Below are 15766 nucleotides of genomic sequence, written 5' to 3' on the forward strand. Positions count from 1 at the left end.
TCTTCGTGACTATCTGAAGGATAGTTATGTGGCATTTAAGAGGGTCACTCCCTGAACACCGTGACCTGGCTATGGTAAGGTGGCAACATGGGTTCTTGAGTTTGCTCCTCTTGGCAGCCCTTGCGGTGTGCTCAGCTTAGCACCTCACAAAGTCCTCAAGCTAGGGCTTGTCCACCACAGGCCTCTGCAACAAGGGAGTGCCAGCCAAGGGGCACCTGTGGCTGGAGGCAGAGTATGGCGGAGACTTAGCGGATCCAGACTTGCCTGTGTTCCCTCCTGGGGCAGAGAGAGAGCATCCCACCTTCCCTCAATGCAGCCCTGAGGGAGGATGACTTGGAGGATGAATGGGGCTTCCGGTCCTTGTGTCTAGGGAAACTCTATTGATTGAGCAGGTGTGAGGTTTTTTTTTTTTTTTTAAGACAATGTTTCTCTATAGTCCTGATTGCCCTGGTCATCCTGGGACTCACTCTGTAGACCAGGCTGACCTTGAACTCAGAGATCTGCCTCTGCCTTCCAAGAGTTGAGATTAAAGGGCTGTGCCACCACCACCCAGCCAGGTATGGGCCTTAAGTGGTCAGTCTAGGTTGAGCGCTAGCCCCTCTCCATCAGCAATCCGCATTGTGAGGATATTTGATCTGGACCCAGACATGGACTCTCGCTATGGTTCCAGCTTTTGGTTGCTCTGTGGCCCCAGGCAGGTTACCCTGAGACTCAGCTCCCTGATCTGCACAATGGGTCCTGTGTCAGTTGTGTGAAGCATCCAGGTGGGTGGCTGTCATCGTTCTGAGGGACAGGTGGAGACCTGTCTGGGTTTATTTGGTTCTGCAGCCCGTGGCAGGTGCAAAAGTGGGGATACGCCCGTGTTTGCCACCCACCAGGAGACGGAGCCTGGCGGCCTTGTGTGACCTTTTCTCTTTGTTTCTGCCTGTAGGAGTCACGCGGACCTCCAGCGGCCGCCTACGGAGGCTTGCGGATCCCACGGGCTCAGGTAAGCTGCTCGCACGCACACGTCTTGGCCGCCTTTGAGACATGACTCCCCGTATGACTTTCCTGGCGGGGTGAAGCCTCTTGCTGTGGTGCCTGTATTTGATGTTTCTATGCAGGTAGCCAGGCTAGGGTCTGCCACAGCTTGCCCACCACAGATAGCCGCCCCCAGGCACAGGATAGAGAAGTAAGGAAGTGGGCAGAGCAGGGTGACCTTATTTGCGGTGAATAAACCGTGGAAGGGTGTCTTTGTGGCCCATTCAGTGTCTGTGGACAGCTCCAGCAGTGAGCTGTTGGTACAGGGAGGAGGGTGTCATGTGCTGTTCTTTCTGCTTCTGAGTGTTCAAACTTCTCCCCAATAACCGTTGGAGGGGAGGAGACAAACGTGCCCTTGTCAGGGCCCTGGGGCCACCTGGGAAGGAATTTCCTCTCCAAAGCGTGCAGGAGACTCTGTTGGTGGCCAGAGATGATGGGGCCCGCTTCCATATCAAATGATACCCTTTTGGGGTCATGTTCTCATCCACACAAGTGTGTTGTGGGCTAGCTGGGGTGAACAGAGGAGATCCATGGGCAGAGAATAGATAGTTACTGCAGACAGGAGGCAGACATCATCATGAGACACCTAAGGACATCCACAGTGACAAATTGTCGTCAACACTACCCCAAGAGCCAAGCTCTTCAGTCCCAACCCCACGGAGGACTCCTTCCAGGCAGGGAGCCGCCAGGGACAAGGGCATCCCACCACCTGGGCCCGCTGCCAGAGGAACACTCCGCTGGTTGGACGATCTTGCTTTGTATTGTGGGGAGGGTGGCCAGGAGCCACATGCGCCCATCGGCCATTGAAATGGAGGCTTGAGGTGTATTGTATCACTCGTTGGTTTGCACAGAATTTACTTTCAATGAAATCCAACATAATTTGTTATATAAATTTGTAGCTATGGAAACAGACTATTCTGGACCAACCGGGGCTGCCAAAGGCTCCAGAATTCTAAGCATCCCCGAGGCTGTGTTTCTTCTCCTAGCTCCATCTTCTGGGTGTGGCCTGGCCGAGGGTGACTGGCTCTTCACAGGGTGCAATGGTGACATCAGGGATGGCGCTGGGCTTAGCATGTATATGACATAGATGGTGTGCCAATGTGGCCCTGGGGTTGAGTACGTGTGTGATGTGGATGGTATGCCAGTCTGGTGCTGAGTGCCATGTGTAATGAGTCTGGGTGTTGGGAGAGGAGGGTGATGCTGGGCCGCCTGAGCAATTCAGCGGTTAAGAGGCACCCCGCCCACCGTAGCCACGAGACCCACTAACCACTAGCCAGCCCTGCTACTGCTGTGTGTCTGCACGCCTTGTGCTTGGGGCCACTTGCTTTGCAGTGGCTCTGCTTCTCCCTCTTCTTCTTGTTGGCCACCTTGACCCAAAGGGTTGGAGATAGGCGGCATTTAGGGGTTCAGGTCTTGTAGAGCTGGTACCCTTGGGCTGCATGCATGAGGTCTCCTTCTGCTGTTGCCTCCCCAGGCTCAGGCTAGCCAGTTCTGTGCCGTCAGCACTTGGCAGCCTGGACTTGCTCAGCTTGGAAGCCTAAGGCATAATTTGCAGGAGCCTGAGGCTGGGAGCAGTGATCTAGTTTTGCATGGGGTCTGCCTGCTGACACACACAGTCTTCCCCAGGGCCTCTGCCGGCTCCCATGGGGCACACTTCCTGTTCTCATCTCATCTCTAAGGCCTGCCTCCCTGTTGCCGTGACCCCAGAAGGGTTCTCAGCCAGACCCCAGGTCCCTACTTGGGACCCCCCTTTTCTTCTGTCTTCTTTCTAACCTTGGTCACACACCCTAGCTGGTCTCCTGTTCAGGACTTTCTGTTTGCTTCCCTGGGGAGAAATGGGGACTGTTGGGTCCATTTTCTGTTCTTTCTGAGTTGTTTAGGTCTGGGCACAAGTTACAGTCTCTTATCTCAGGTGACAATAAAGCTTTGCATTTTCTTACTTTCCGTATTTGTTTGTTTGTTTGTTTATTTATATTTTTGTGGTACTTGGAATTGGACCTAAGGCCTTGTGCATATTAGACAGAAGTACTAACATTAAGTTCATTAATTAAAAGAAAAAAAAGAGGGTCTGGAGAGATGACTCAGCGGTTAAGAGCATTGCCTGCTCTTCCAAAGGTCCTGAGTTCAATTACCAGCAACCACATGGTGGCTCAAAACCATCAGTAATGAGGTCTGGTGCTCTCTTCTGGCCTTCAGGCATACACGCAGAAAGAATATTGTATACATAATAAATAAATAAATAAATAAATAAATAAATAAATAAATAAATAAATAAGAAAAAAAAAGAAAGAAAAAAAGAACAGCCATAGTGGTTCATGCCCAATAATCCCCACGCTTGGGAGTCTGAGAGGAAGAACTGCCTTAGCCTGGCCACACAGTTTTCAGGCTAGCCCGGCTTACAATGTGAGACCGTCTCAAAAGCATCCCAGACCAGCTCAGTGTGGTGGTACATGGCTGTTATCCCAGCATTTGGGAGGTAGAAACTGGGGGATCAGGAGTTCGAGGTCATCGTTATCTGCATAGTGAATTCAAGGACAGCCTGGTCTATGTGAACCCCCCTCCCCAACAAAACAACAATTGATAGATTATAAGGAATAAGATACCCAAACACAGAGTTGCCCACCAGCCATCTCTAGCAGTGAGATGTTGCAGGGTACCCAAGCCTCCAGGAAATCTTCCCCTTGCTGTATTCCTGCCAGGGTGACTGTGGAACCGGAATATAGCCTAGGTTTGGGATATCTGTGGTTTGCTTCTGGAAAGTCTACCTCCCCTGTATACTAACAGCATCACATAATTGCATATCCCCTGTATACTACCACTGTCACATAATTGTTGGCTGTTTGCTTATGTCGCAGCTTTTAGAGGTTAGGTTGGACTGTGGAAGCCCTCATGGCTTTGGCTCGCCGATTCCTCCTGAGAGCCGGTAGTTTGTCTACCCTTCGCCCTGCTGGGCTTCTATAGATCTTTTCTCTGCTACCAACCCTGCTGGAAAGGCTCTTCTGCACGTCCCCTTAGGTAGAGGGTGGGATGAACAGATGCCCACCTGCCCTTCTGGACATTGCTACAATACTCTTCCCAGTGGTTTTCTGCCTGTTCTCCCACCCTTGTCTCCTTCCTATGCTCCAAGCGGCCTGTCTGGGCAGACTGCCTTCATCGACCTTTGCCCTGGTTCCCACGGCTCACACAGCATTTCCTGGGCTGACTCGGGGCTTCTCTACCTCCAGCCCCAAATCCCTGGAGCCTTCCGTGCCATCTGGTGTGTGCTGGGAGCCTGCTTCTGCCTTCCAGTACCTCTGAGGTCTGTGGCTTTGTGTCTGATCCCGCCATCGGTCGACTCATCTCTAAGATGCTTGTCTTTGCGGACGTCATCGGCCAATTACTTTGAGATAAGGTCATCCCAAACTACCAAGTCCAGGGACTGGAGGAGAAGCCACAGGAAGGTGAAGCCAGGCATAGGGACTAGAGTACTCCAGTCGTAAGATGGCCTGAGAAGTGGCCAGGGACAGCTCTCCTCGCTGCCCTTCAGGAAACGTGGCTTGCCTGCACTCTGATTTTGGACTTCTGGCTTCAAAGCCGTGAGAGACGCGAGTTCCAGTGTGTGAAGTGCCCCCATTTGTGGATTTGCGACACGGAATCACGTAGCACTCCGACACCTTCCTGTCTGTCCTGGACAGATGTCCCTCCTGTGAAAGGGTCTCTCCCTGACATGCCGTGTGGCGAGACAGATGTGAAAGATGGGAAAGGCCCCCCCAACAGCTGTGCTCTGCCTCCCTTGGTTGGTGCCCCAGGCTCCCTTTGATCCCTTACACACCCCTTACACACCCCTCTTTAGGGAAGCCACCTTGCTCCCAGGCACTCTTGTTTGTAACTAATTGTCAACTGCTGCCACCCCTAGGAGGGGCCCCGTCCTACGTGTCCTGTTGTTTCTCAGGGCTGTGTGTCCTGCTGTCTTGGGTGGGGTGGGGAGCTACTGTGGGTGTGAGCATTGACAGCCGTGACCCTGTGCCAGGCCATGTTAACACGTGTGCCACATGAAGGGGGCTGGTGGAGGAGAGGTTGCAGAGGGCCTGTGGGCACCCCTGGTTCATCCCTTCTGCCCCGACCCAGTGGTTCCCCATGCCCGCTTTTCTTCAATGCCTCAGCATCACCGCCTGTTCTATTTCTGTGTTAAAACGCCGTGGCTAAAAGCAGCTTGGGGAGGAAAGGGTTTATTTTACCTCACAGATTCTAGTCCGTCACAGAAGGAAGTCAGGACAGGAACCCAAGGCCGGCTCTAGACCCTAGGTGAGCCGACCATGTTTTGGGCCACGTCCCTATCTCCACTGTCTCCTCAGACCTGTTTAGTCTGTTTGTTCTTCCTCTTGCAGGCTGTGCATAGCTGAGTTCATGGTACCAAGTACCACATCTGTGCCAGGGAGCAGGCTACACCCCCGCCGTGTGTGTGTGCACACGCCCCCACACATGTGTGTACACACATGACCCGATTCCACCCCTCTTGTCTTCGGATTCAGCACAGAGTCGATGCATCCTCGACTTGTCCTGCGCACCCCTCTTCAGCTCTCCCTGCCACGCCCCCAGCGCCCCTTCTTCTCTGGATAGTCACTTCTGCCTGGACTAGCCTGCTCTCTTCCCCTCTGCAGGAGCTTTCTCTGGAAAACGGCTTCCATGTCCTGCTGGTTCCAAGTAGGATCCTGAGCAACACTGGCTGGCCTTGCCTGTTATGTTTAGTTAGGAGAAGCCCATGGCCATTCTGTCCCCTATGCAAGGGGCACATGGCTGGCGATATTGACTCGGACTTCACAGAAGCGAGTGGGACTAGCCAAAAGAGCCAGTTTAAAACAGAAGTAGTAGACTTCTTTTACTTTGGCCAAGAAGTAGCCATGTGTCTCCTAGGGCAGAAGGCCAAGGGAGGAGCAGGAGGAAACAGAGGGTTTCTGGTGTGCGCCACCATGGCAGGCAAACAGTATGCACCTTTAACTGCTGAGTCGTCTGTCCAGCCCAGGACTGTTTTAAAAATTAATTTATGTGTGTAAGCTTTGTGTGTCATTACATCACATGCATGCAGTGTCCTTGGAGGTCCGAGTGGGCGCTGACCGTCTGAAGCTGGAATGATTGATCATTATGAGCCCCAATGTACGTGCTGGGAAGCAAACCTGTGTCCTCTGCGCGGGCAGCAAGTACTCCTCAACACTGAGCTCTCTCCCCAGTCCCCAATGAACTTACATTTTTCAAATGTTTGTTTGGTTGTTTTTATTTGTTTTGGACAGGACCTTATCATGTAATGCAGGTTGCCTTCAAACCCGAGATCCTCCTGCCTCAGCCTCCTGAGTGCTGGGAGTATAGGCAAGTGGCACCATGCTTACTATTAAGATTTCAGTTCATGGAACTTCTTGGGGGAGTACCGCTCCTCAGGATCGCTTCCAGACCACCCGTGTCTCCCATGCCAAGCAAGGCAGATGGAGCACATCTTCAACCTTGCAGTCCTTTTGGGAGGAGCTGGTTTGGACTGGCTGTGTGGTGCATTCTCAAATTCATTGTTTATCCAGCAAATATTTATGGGGTGCCTACTGAGCAAGCAGAAGGCCGGCTCCCCGTGGGAAGTGGGAGACCCCTGTGCTGTACCCCCACACCTCTTTCCGCTTCAGTTCCCACTCTGGTCTGAATGCAGCTGGTGGTGGGGTGGGGTGGGGGCTTTGGTGACTGAGCGTGAGGACCTTTAGTGAGAAATATGGGCCATTTGGATCTGGGCTGCTTCTCCCTCTTCTTGGTCGTCCTCCACACTGACTTGGAAGGGTGCCAATGTGGCAAGTTCAGGTGGCATGGCCTGTAAATCCTGCCAGAGGCCCCAACCCCACCCCACCCCACTGCACCCCTGCACAGAGCTGGCCAGTATTTACTTAGGAAGGCGGATCTTGAGGTGCAATAAAAAGCTGAGAGAAGCTTCTAGATAGGAATGCTATGGCCCCAGACTGGAAGCAGCTTCCTGGGGAAGCTGCAGCAGCCCAGCCAGGGCCTCTTCCGGCTGCCCACTCTGTTGGCAGGTACGGTAGCAGGATAGTCGGGCCGGCTCCAAGGCGGCAGCCTGGATGCCTTTGTCTCTAATTCAGGGACCTGACTGGAAATGAAAGTATTTTATATGTTGATTATTATTTTTGCATAGACCCTAGCTATGTAGTCCTGGCTGATCTAAAGCTCACTATATAAAGCAAGTGGGGCTAGAACTTACTGTAATCCTCCTGCCTCTGCCTCCTAAGGGCTGAGATTACAAGGGTGTGCCAATACACTTGACATAGGAAACTCTCTGTGTATGTGTATGTGTGTGCTCACACATGCACATGTGGGCGTGTATATGGGCTTGCACATGCATGCATGTATGTGGACGTGTGTGAGGGCGTGCACGTGTACATGCATGCATGTGTGTGAGTACGTGTATGCATGTGTGTGCATGTTTGTAGGTGTACGTGTGTGTGTGCGTGCACATGTCTGCTTGTATGTGTAGGGCCAGATAGCAAGCTTGGCTGTCGTTTACTGGATACCCACTACTTTTCCCTTTTTCTTTTTTTTTTCTTTTTTTTTTTTTTGTCGTCATGTGTGCTTTATTGAATCCACTGTGGACAGATGCAGGAAGGTAACATTTGCCTACGCGTAGGGTAAAGGAAGGGTCACGGGACGGGCAGCTGTGGACTGTGGCGCGCGGGGCAGGACTAGAATCCAGAATGCGGCATTCTCTGTGAAAAGGCTTGAAAGACAGCCACAGAGGTGGTGGAGACAATAATGATGCAGATAATAACCATTAGGATGCTGAAGATCAGGGAGCTGATATTCAGGCACTTGGCAGTGGAGGCGTAGGCTTGGGCTCCAATCATATCACCCACCATCTTCCTGTCCCTGGACTTCACAGAGTAGGCATAGGCAATGAAACCCAGGCAACAGACGTTCAAGAAGAGTGCATTGAACAGGGACCAGACCACATGGTCAGGCACAGAGACCTCTCTGGGCATGTTGATCACGGTGGTTCTCACCACAGCTGAGCTGTGGGGTTCCCCCAGCTCAGTTACCCCATACTCCTCTTTGATTGTCTCATAGCTTGGGGGAAGTCCGGCATTGGTGCTCAAGAAGGCTTGGGAATTATGGCTCATGGTACTGACTCGAACAATCTCCCCGTCTGCAGGAGAGGATGGCTGCAGCTACCCCTCCCTTTTTCTTTTTAAGACAGGCTCTTTCATTGTCCTGGACTATGTTAACCTGGGCTGGCCAGTGAGCCCTGAGGACCCTCCTGTCTCTGCCTCCCCAGCACAGGGATGAGGTGTGAACCACTATGCCTGGCCTTTTTACATGGGTGACGGGAATCAAACTCAGGTCCTCGTGCTTGGAAGACAAGTGTTTTATTGCCTGAGCTATCACGCCAGGTCACCAAATGTCATTTGTTTATGTGGCATTTATAGGGCCTCCTAACTTGAGTTTGAGTGCTCTTGAGTCCCTGCCCTGAGGGAGGGTACGAGGCAAGTGGCAGGAACCAGCCTAGAGAGGTACAGTATCCTTTCTGCTGGGCTCTGTACCTCCCTCCACGCAGGACCTCTCCCCTCCCTGGAGCACACCAAGAGCCCAGAGCCCTTCACAGCCCCTTTTCCCTGAGCCCTGTCATGTGGTCACAGTCATGTGACTGGTCACAGCCATGTGACGGTCCTTCCTTTCCTGTTCCCCTGGGGTCTCCAGGTTACCAACAGTAACTTGGGCTGCCTGATCACCTAGTACTTTTTTTTGCCCTCCCCCCAGTGTTGGGTATGCAGATCTGTGCCCCCCAGAAGGGGTCCGAGGAGCTAGGATGGCATGTTGGCATCTTAGCTGGGCATGCTGTCGGATGTAGTCTGAGAAAATCCTCGTGGTTTAAGGTCCCAGTTCCTGGTTGCTCCCTGAAGTCACCTGTACCCTTTCCTTTGGCTCCATAGGAGTTGACACTTTAATTCAGGGGCCTGAAGGTCCACTTAGGAGAAGTCACATCATGAAAGTTCCAGGGACAGAGTTGTCTGGGAGAGCCAAGTCGTGTTATGGGGTAGGACAGAGGGGAAGAAGCAAGCCTGGAAGGCTTCCTGACAGAGATGATAATGCCTGAGTCCCCAGCTGCTCCTTCAGGTGGGTTTGTGCCCAGTGAGCTCGCCTGCAACTTGGACAGGGTCGTAGAATTGTGAATGACATCACAGCGTGGTGTGGCCAGGGCAGCCGGGTCATGGGTGTGGGTCAGTGCTTGGTGGGGGCCAGGACGCTGACCTGGGGACCGGAAGGGCCTGGAGATGTATTGACCTAACTTCAGAGAGACTGGGGGTGAGAGCTGGGTCTTTGGGCTGGCATAGGCAGACGCTCCAGAGCTGTGTGCTGCGGGTCCTGCCTCCACAGAAGAGCGAGCCTTGCCCTCACTGGAAAACCTGTTGAGACTAAGGTAGTCCTCACGCGCTACCGCATTTCCTGAGGGTAAGCGCCACAGTTCCTTGTGTTACCATGGAGCGGGAGGGCTATGAGTGGCTGTTGAGTTGCCCCTAAAATCTACACACACTGTGGGCAGTGGATCTCTTGTAGCCGGGGCTTGCCCTGCCTCTCACCCTTTCTCGTCACAGCCTCTGCCTATGACTAATGCAGGTTCCGCCTGAGCCATCGGCGCTGCCGGGGTTTTGGTTTCAAATTACTCCCCTCATAGGGCCAGAGCGCTTAGATTTTTAGGCATGGCGGGGAAACAAACTAGGTCCTCAAAAGATGAGGGGCACAGCGACTGCAGAGACCACAGCATGAAGCCGGGGGTGTGGACGGCCTGGCATCTACAGGAGGCACCAGCCCCAACCTGGGCCCACTTGCTGTCCTGGGCCACTGGTGCTCACGGCCTCTCAAATCCTGGTTTTCTGCTGCCCTAGGAGTGGGGCCTGGGGAGTCTCATGTGGAAGAAACGATTTCCTCTTCCTATTTTTTTGTGCTTACTGTGAGAGAATGATTAGACATCGTGTTTATAAGCAGAAAAACCATCAAGGAGTCTGTTGTCAAAGTCAAGAAAGAGATAATAAACCCAGACCCCGGTGGTACCCACTTGGGTTAGGGGGACAGGGACCCGCAGGTCAGAGTTGGGGAGGGGGGGTCCCGGAGCAAAGGCTCAGCAGTTAAAGAGCCATTGTTGCTCTTGCAGAGGACCCTGGTTCAATTCCCAATATCCACATAATGGCTCCCAACCATCCAGAACTCCAGTTCCAGGGACCCAACACCCTCTTCCGGTCTGCTTGGGCACAAGGCACGGACATGGTACATATATGTACATCTAGACAAAACACTCAAACACATAAAGAGAGAAATCTAAATCTAAACAAACAAAACCAAAAAACCCACGATGTTCAGAGACAAACTCTGCTTCATGCTACATGCTAGAGGCTAGCCTGGGCTATCTAAGACACTATTTCAAAAAAGTTCTTTCCTCCTGGGGTGGGGTGAGGAGAGAAGGAAAAAAAAACCCAGCCCACCATGTCTTTCCTCCTCCTGCTGTCTGACTATTTGAGATGGAAATGGTCGTTAGGGCTCAGTGAATGGCTGATGCGCTCAGCCGGTCTGCAGAGGGCACCTGCCTTGTGCTCCCCAGTTGCCAAAACAAGTTACCACAACTAACTGGTGGGGTAAAGCAATACAAATGTATTTTCTCACAGCCCTGGGGCTACCAGTGTGCTTAGCATCACTGTGGCTGTGCAGTGCTCTACCCTCTGGAGGCTTCTAGGGAGCCCCTTGCCTTCCTCCGCCACCTGTGTGGGGCTCCAAGTGTCCCTTGGCTTTTGGCCACATCATTCCAACCTGCAGTCACGTCTTCAACTCCCCTGGATCTGTCTTTGCTTCCTTTCCTTTGTGTGGCAAACTCTCTCTCATTTTAATACCTCCCCCCAAGAAGCAACTGGACAGGAAGTTATTGAAGAGAGTCCCTTAAAAACTGTGATGAAGAGACTGATGTGTAGCTACTAAGTTGCCAGCTTCTGGTGGGGGTGGGGGGGTGGGGTTGAGAAAGGACTTGGTTTTTTTAAGGGTCTCCCCACTGGGAGTTTGACCATGCTCCAGTGAGTATATGGGCAACACAAATTAGACTTGGTATTTTGGGTTTTTTTTGTTTATTTTTGGGGGGCACAGGTGGGAGGCTGGGTCCGGGAAGAAGGGGAAGTGAGTGTGATGGGGTGAATAGTATGAAACTCCCAAATAATTAATAAAAATATTATGCTGGGAAAAATACAAATTCCTTCCCTTTAGCTCCTCCCAGACATAGCCCCACCTCCCTGCCCTCCCAACTTCTTGTGTTCACTCTTTTTCATTAAATAATTCAACTCCAGTTTTCATTGCCCACCTGTAGGCAGAGGCTGCTGTTCATTTCCTGGCTGCCAAGACCCAAATAATAACACAAAAACTATATAGGGGTGTGTCTTTCTCCTTTGGTGGCTCCATGGCATCTCCCTGACTCCGCCTTCTTTCTTCCTCTATCTCTTTGGAATTCCTGCCTTACTCTATTCTGTCCTGCCGTAGGCCAAAGTGGCTTCACTCATTAACCAATGAAAGCAGCACATATACAGAAGGACCTCCCACCCCACCCACCTACCTCCGTGTGTGTGTGTGTGTGTGTGTGTGTGTGTGTGTGTGTGTGTGACCATCTACCGGCACAGGGTTGGCTTACCAGGTGCCACGCCCTTTAGAAAAACCGACTCCACCCATCAACTGCCTTCGCTCCCCAATTAGGGACACGCCGGCTTGACCTCTAGAAGGTCTTATGCAGACAACTACAGCTGCTGTAAGTTCAATGTGCTGTTGTGTCCGGGAGACACGGTTCGGATCCATCCTCTCTGACCTCCGGCTCTTACCGCCTGCCTTCTCACCTCTCCCCCTGGTCCCTAAGCCTTGGGGAGGGTGTGGGATATAAATGTCTGTTTGCAGCTGAGCGACTTTTACTCTGTTAATTCAACCAACTGTGAGTTTCTGTTTTAACCACTGTCCACTGCACAAAAAAGAACTTCTCTGTTGAATTCTTCCTCTTTCTAAGAAGTTTTTTTTTTTTTTTAAATTATTTCCATTTATTGTGTGCTTGGGAGTTGAGTGCTGCGGAACATGTATGAAGATCAGAGGTCAGGCGTGGGTGGCAAATACCTTTCCCACAAGGAGCCATCTCGTTGGCCCCCCTCACGTAGCCCAGGCTGACCAAACTTGTATATATAACCAAACTGACCTTGAACTCCTGATCCTCCTGCCTCCATCTTCCCAGTGCCGGGATTATAGGTGTCCACTAAAGCACCTGGTTTCTGTGATGCTGGGAGTGGAGCCTAAGGCTTTGTGTCTATGAAGCAAGCATTCTTCCAACTTAGCCACATCGCCAGCCTCAGATGTCCCCTTTAGAGAGACACATATGCTGTTGCCTTTGGGACACCTGAGTGATTCAGGACAAAGTCTTCATCGGAAGCCCCATTCCTAACAAGGCCTCAGTCATGGGTTCTAGGATGTGAATTCTTAGGGGACCATTGGTCAACTCTTCCAGTGCCCCAGCCTCTTTCCACCAAGACCGTTCCCAGCTCTCTCACGGTGCAGACTGCCCTTTGAGGCTCCACTCCATGCTCCCTGGCAGGGACATTTCGCTTGATGTCTCCCAGGAGGCTAGAAATTACTCCCACAGGAAGATGCCTTACTGTCTAGGGAAGGGCATTTGGGGTCCTGCCCCAGACAGGGAGAGGACGGGCCTGCGGGGGCATCTTGGGCTTGGGGGTGCTTTAGCTGTGGGATGGAGGATGCTGGCCTTGGGAACCCAAGCACAGTGGACAGTGGATGGCTTATCTGAAGGCTGTGATGTTTGGGCTAGTGAGCACCCAGTGGCCAGGCATGAGTGCTTTCCCAGGCTCACCATGTGCCCTCTCTTTTTCAAGAGAGACTATAAGTCTGAGTGAGCCGGGATGACACATGCCCGTAGTCCTGGTGCTCTGGATGAAAACCATGACGATCTCCACAAGTTCAAGGCCAGCCTGATTTGCTTAGTGTTCCAATCCCTGGTTCAAAATACCAACAAAAACCCCAGTCAATAAAGAGATACCGTTTTTACAGAAACCCTGACACAAATACATTTTCTTTAAGTAGAGATTGGGCAGCAAAGCCCCCGCTTGCCACCAGGTTTGAATGGTCTTTTGATACAAGGATGTCCTATACCCTGGGGTCCTTCCCCTAAACCCTCCTATTGGTACTGCTAAGTCCATCAACCCAGCCAGGGCTCTGAGCAGGTGCCGACGGCTCCTCCTACCCCTACCAGGTGAGCAGCCCCTGGACCAGGTGGCCACCAGGAAATAGAGCTGAGCCCTGGGGCCAGCCATGTTCTCAGAGAGCCGCTGAGTCTGGGGAAATCGCAGCCGGAGGACGTGTTCCCTCCCTAGGGACTGCTGAGACTGACTGACTCATGTGTATGGGGTGGGAATCTTCCAGGAAAGCCTCCAGCCAGCTCAGCCTCTTGGGAGCGTTGGGTGGGGGCAGCCTGTCCCTCTGATGCTGCAGGCTCACAGGACAAGGGGACCTTCTCAGGGATTGTCTTGGGCAGGTATCTGGAACCTTCTCCCTGTCCTTCGGTCTGGGAGGTGACCACCGCCTACCCAGATAGTTTGCCTGTGGCGGGGTTGAGATCTGGCCCTGCAGAGTGAGGTGAGGCAGGCAGGCAGGAAATAGGCTTTTTAAACGTTTAAAACCCAAGAAAATCACAGCATCGCTGGACGGGAGGAAAATGAAAGCCTTTGGAAGTGGCCAGGAATTTGACTCTACGAGTTGGTTTCCAAGAGCCTAAGTTAGGCATCTCCAAGTGGATATTAAAAGGGAACAGCCAGACTCCAGCGGCGGGGGCTGGAGGGGGCGGAGAGAGGAGGCGCTGCCGGAAGCTGCACGCTGGACGGCTGAGGCCACCACACTGAAGGCCAGGCAGCTGGTCCCGCGCTCAGGGAGAGGACCCAGGGACGCCCCAGGATCCCATAGAGCCCCCTTCCGTTTTTCAGTTTCTCCCTTCGTGTTCCTATTCTCCCCTGTGTGGCAGAGACAATGCTACTTCAGTTCGGAGCAGAGACATATGACCACCACATGGAAATGTGGTAATTTGGATCTGTTCGTGATTGCAACAGATTGAAGAAATTAGACCAGACAAAGAGTGTTTTTGGAGGAAGAGGAGGAGGAGAGAGAGGGAGGGTGACACGGTGAGAAAGGGGAGGAGGACCCCTCCGCGCAGGGGACACCGGCATCCCGTCTGCCTGCTGTAAATACATCCGTAGGAATGGAGAGAGATCGCATCACAGGTAGGCCCTCCGTGTCCCATGGCCCCCTATCCCTGAACCTGACCCACGCTGAGCTGTGGCTTCACCGGTGATTCGGGAAGTGAGCACCCAGGGTCAAGTTCACTTACTTTTACAGAAATATTTCCTTTATCTGCTGACTATTCCTCGTTGGTGAGCTGGAATGCCGCTTCCCACTAAGCCCTGCCGAGTCTGGCTTTTATTTAAACTGGGTTCCTCTGCTCTGCTATTTCTCTTTCATTTTCCGGTATGCTGCTTTTACGTCTGTGACCACTGTGAATTTAGAGACTCAGGAAGGGTGGGTGGTGGGGATGAGCTCTGCATCAGGGCCAAGGCAGCCTGGCTTGCTTGCCCATCATCTGGCCTTGGTCTTCTCCTGAAATAGCCTTGCTGGGCCTCTTGGGCAGTTGATTATAGAGGGTGGTGGCTCCCAGTGCTTGGAGGAGGTGTACGCACATGTGTGCACCCTCGGTGTGTGTGTGTGTGCGTGCATGTGGCCCCAGGGCACACTCGTGAGTGCACATGTGGCCGTGCACTTTTGCAGTCCCCTTGGATTCGGTATAGATCCAGCAGGATCCGGTAGAGATCCAGCAGTGTAAACAGTTCAAGGAAGAGAACGGGGTCTCCCTTTCCTTAGCCATCCTAGTCAAGTTGTTCCCAGGTTAAGCTGCCAGTTCCTGCTGGGACCATCCACGTCTAAGGTCATTACTGCCTCCTCTGCCTTGGGCACCATCTGAGTCACAGGCCGCGGGATAGTGTGGGTGGGGAATTCTAGGGATGTGACCCTTACTCTAGACTGGTGTCCTGTGGTCGTGGTGAGGCTAAAGCCCCACCCAAAAGTGTCATTGGCCTTGGGCTATTGGTTGCTTCTGTGTGTACGCGCAGAGACAGGGGTCTCTTAGACGTCAGGTAGAAGGAAGAAAGGCCCATCTCAGGGGGCTCCTCGGAGGGATGGCCTGACCCCACCGAGTCCAATCCTGTGATTTCTGATGCCATGTCAAGCTGGCCGGCATTCACTAAGAGGCAGCCACCTGGTGCCTGGCTGATGGCGGTGACCCTGATGGGCACAACAAAAGACATGGGAGGGGAAACCTGCCTGTGTTGGGCTTGGCATCGTGACCAGCTGGAGGTGATGGGCACAGAGCTAAAGTTTCTTATGCCAGTTTGTAGGGGTGACATGGCAGAGAACGCCAGCAACTTCTGAGGCCCTGGACAGGTGGTGCTGCGTCCCCCTCAGGTAGCCTGGCCCTACACCTCCTCTGTCACCAGCTGGTAAATGACAGTTGTTTTAGTGTCTGGCTGTCTGGGGCCTGCACTTTTTTTGTGTCGCTATGCTGGGGTGTGGGTTCTCTGGAACACGAGGCCACTGAGCCACACCTCCCTCCCCCAGCCCAATCCTCCTTCTGTGGATTGCAAGACCCAACCCAGGTGGGTGA

At 52.7% G+C, this 15766-nt stretch overlaps 2 protein-coding genes across 3 annotated transcripts in view; one reads left to right on the plus strand and one right to left on the minus strand.

The window, feature by feature from the left end:
* Septin9 (septin 9) overlaps positions 1-15766 on the plus strand; it is a 160741-nt gene that overhangs the window by 19351 nt on the left and 125624 nt on the right. Inside the window, exon 2 of one of the 2 annotated variants that reach the window (XM_057773856.1) lies at positions 932-988. In XM_057773856.1, the coding sequence (XP_057629839.1) occupies positions 932-988 (57 nt within the window). Of the gene's footprint in view, positions 1-931; positions 989-13933; positions 14334-15766 lie in introns of those variants that run through there. The other variant, XM_057773858.1, reaches the window with a different exon arrangement.
* Positions 7621-8207, minus strand: LOC130876973 (interferon-induced transmembrane protein 2-like). Its single transcript, XM_057773861.1, has one exon. It carries the CDS (start codon positions 8157-8159, stop codon positions 7725-7727), a length of 435 nt encoding a protein of 144 aa, XP_057629844.1. The 5' UTR covers positions 8160-8207; the 3' UTR covers positions 7621-7724.

The sequence above is a fragment of the Chionomys nivalis genome, chromosome 7 (assembly GCF_950005125.1).
Source record: "Chionomys nivalis chromosome 7, mChiNiv1.1, whole genome shotgun sequence".
In the NCBI taxonomy this organism is placed as follows: domain Eukaryota; kingdom Metazoa; phylum Chordata; class Mammalia; order Rodentia; family Cricetidae; genus Chionomys; species Chionomys nivalis.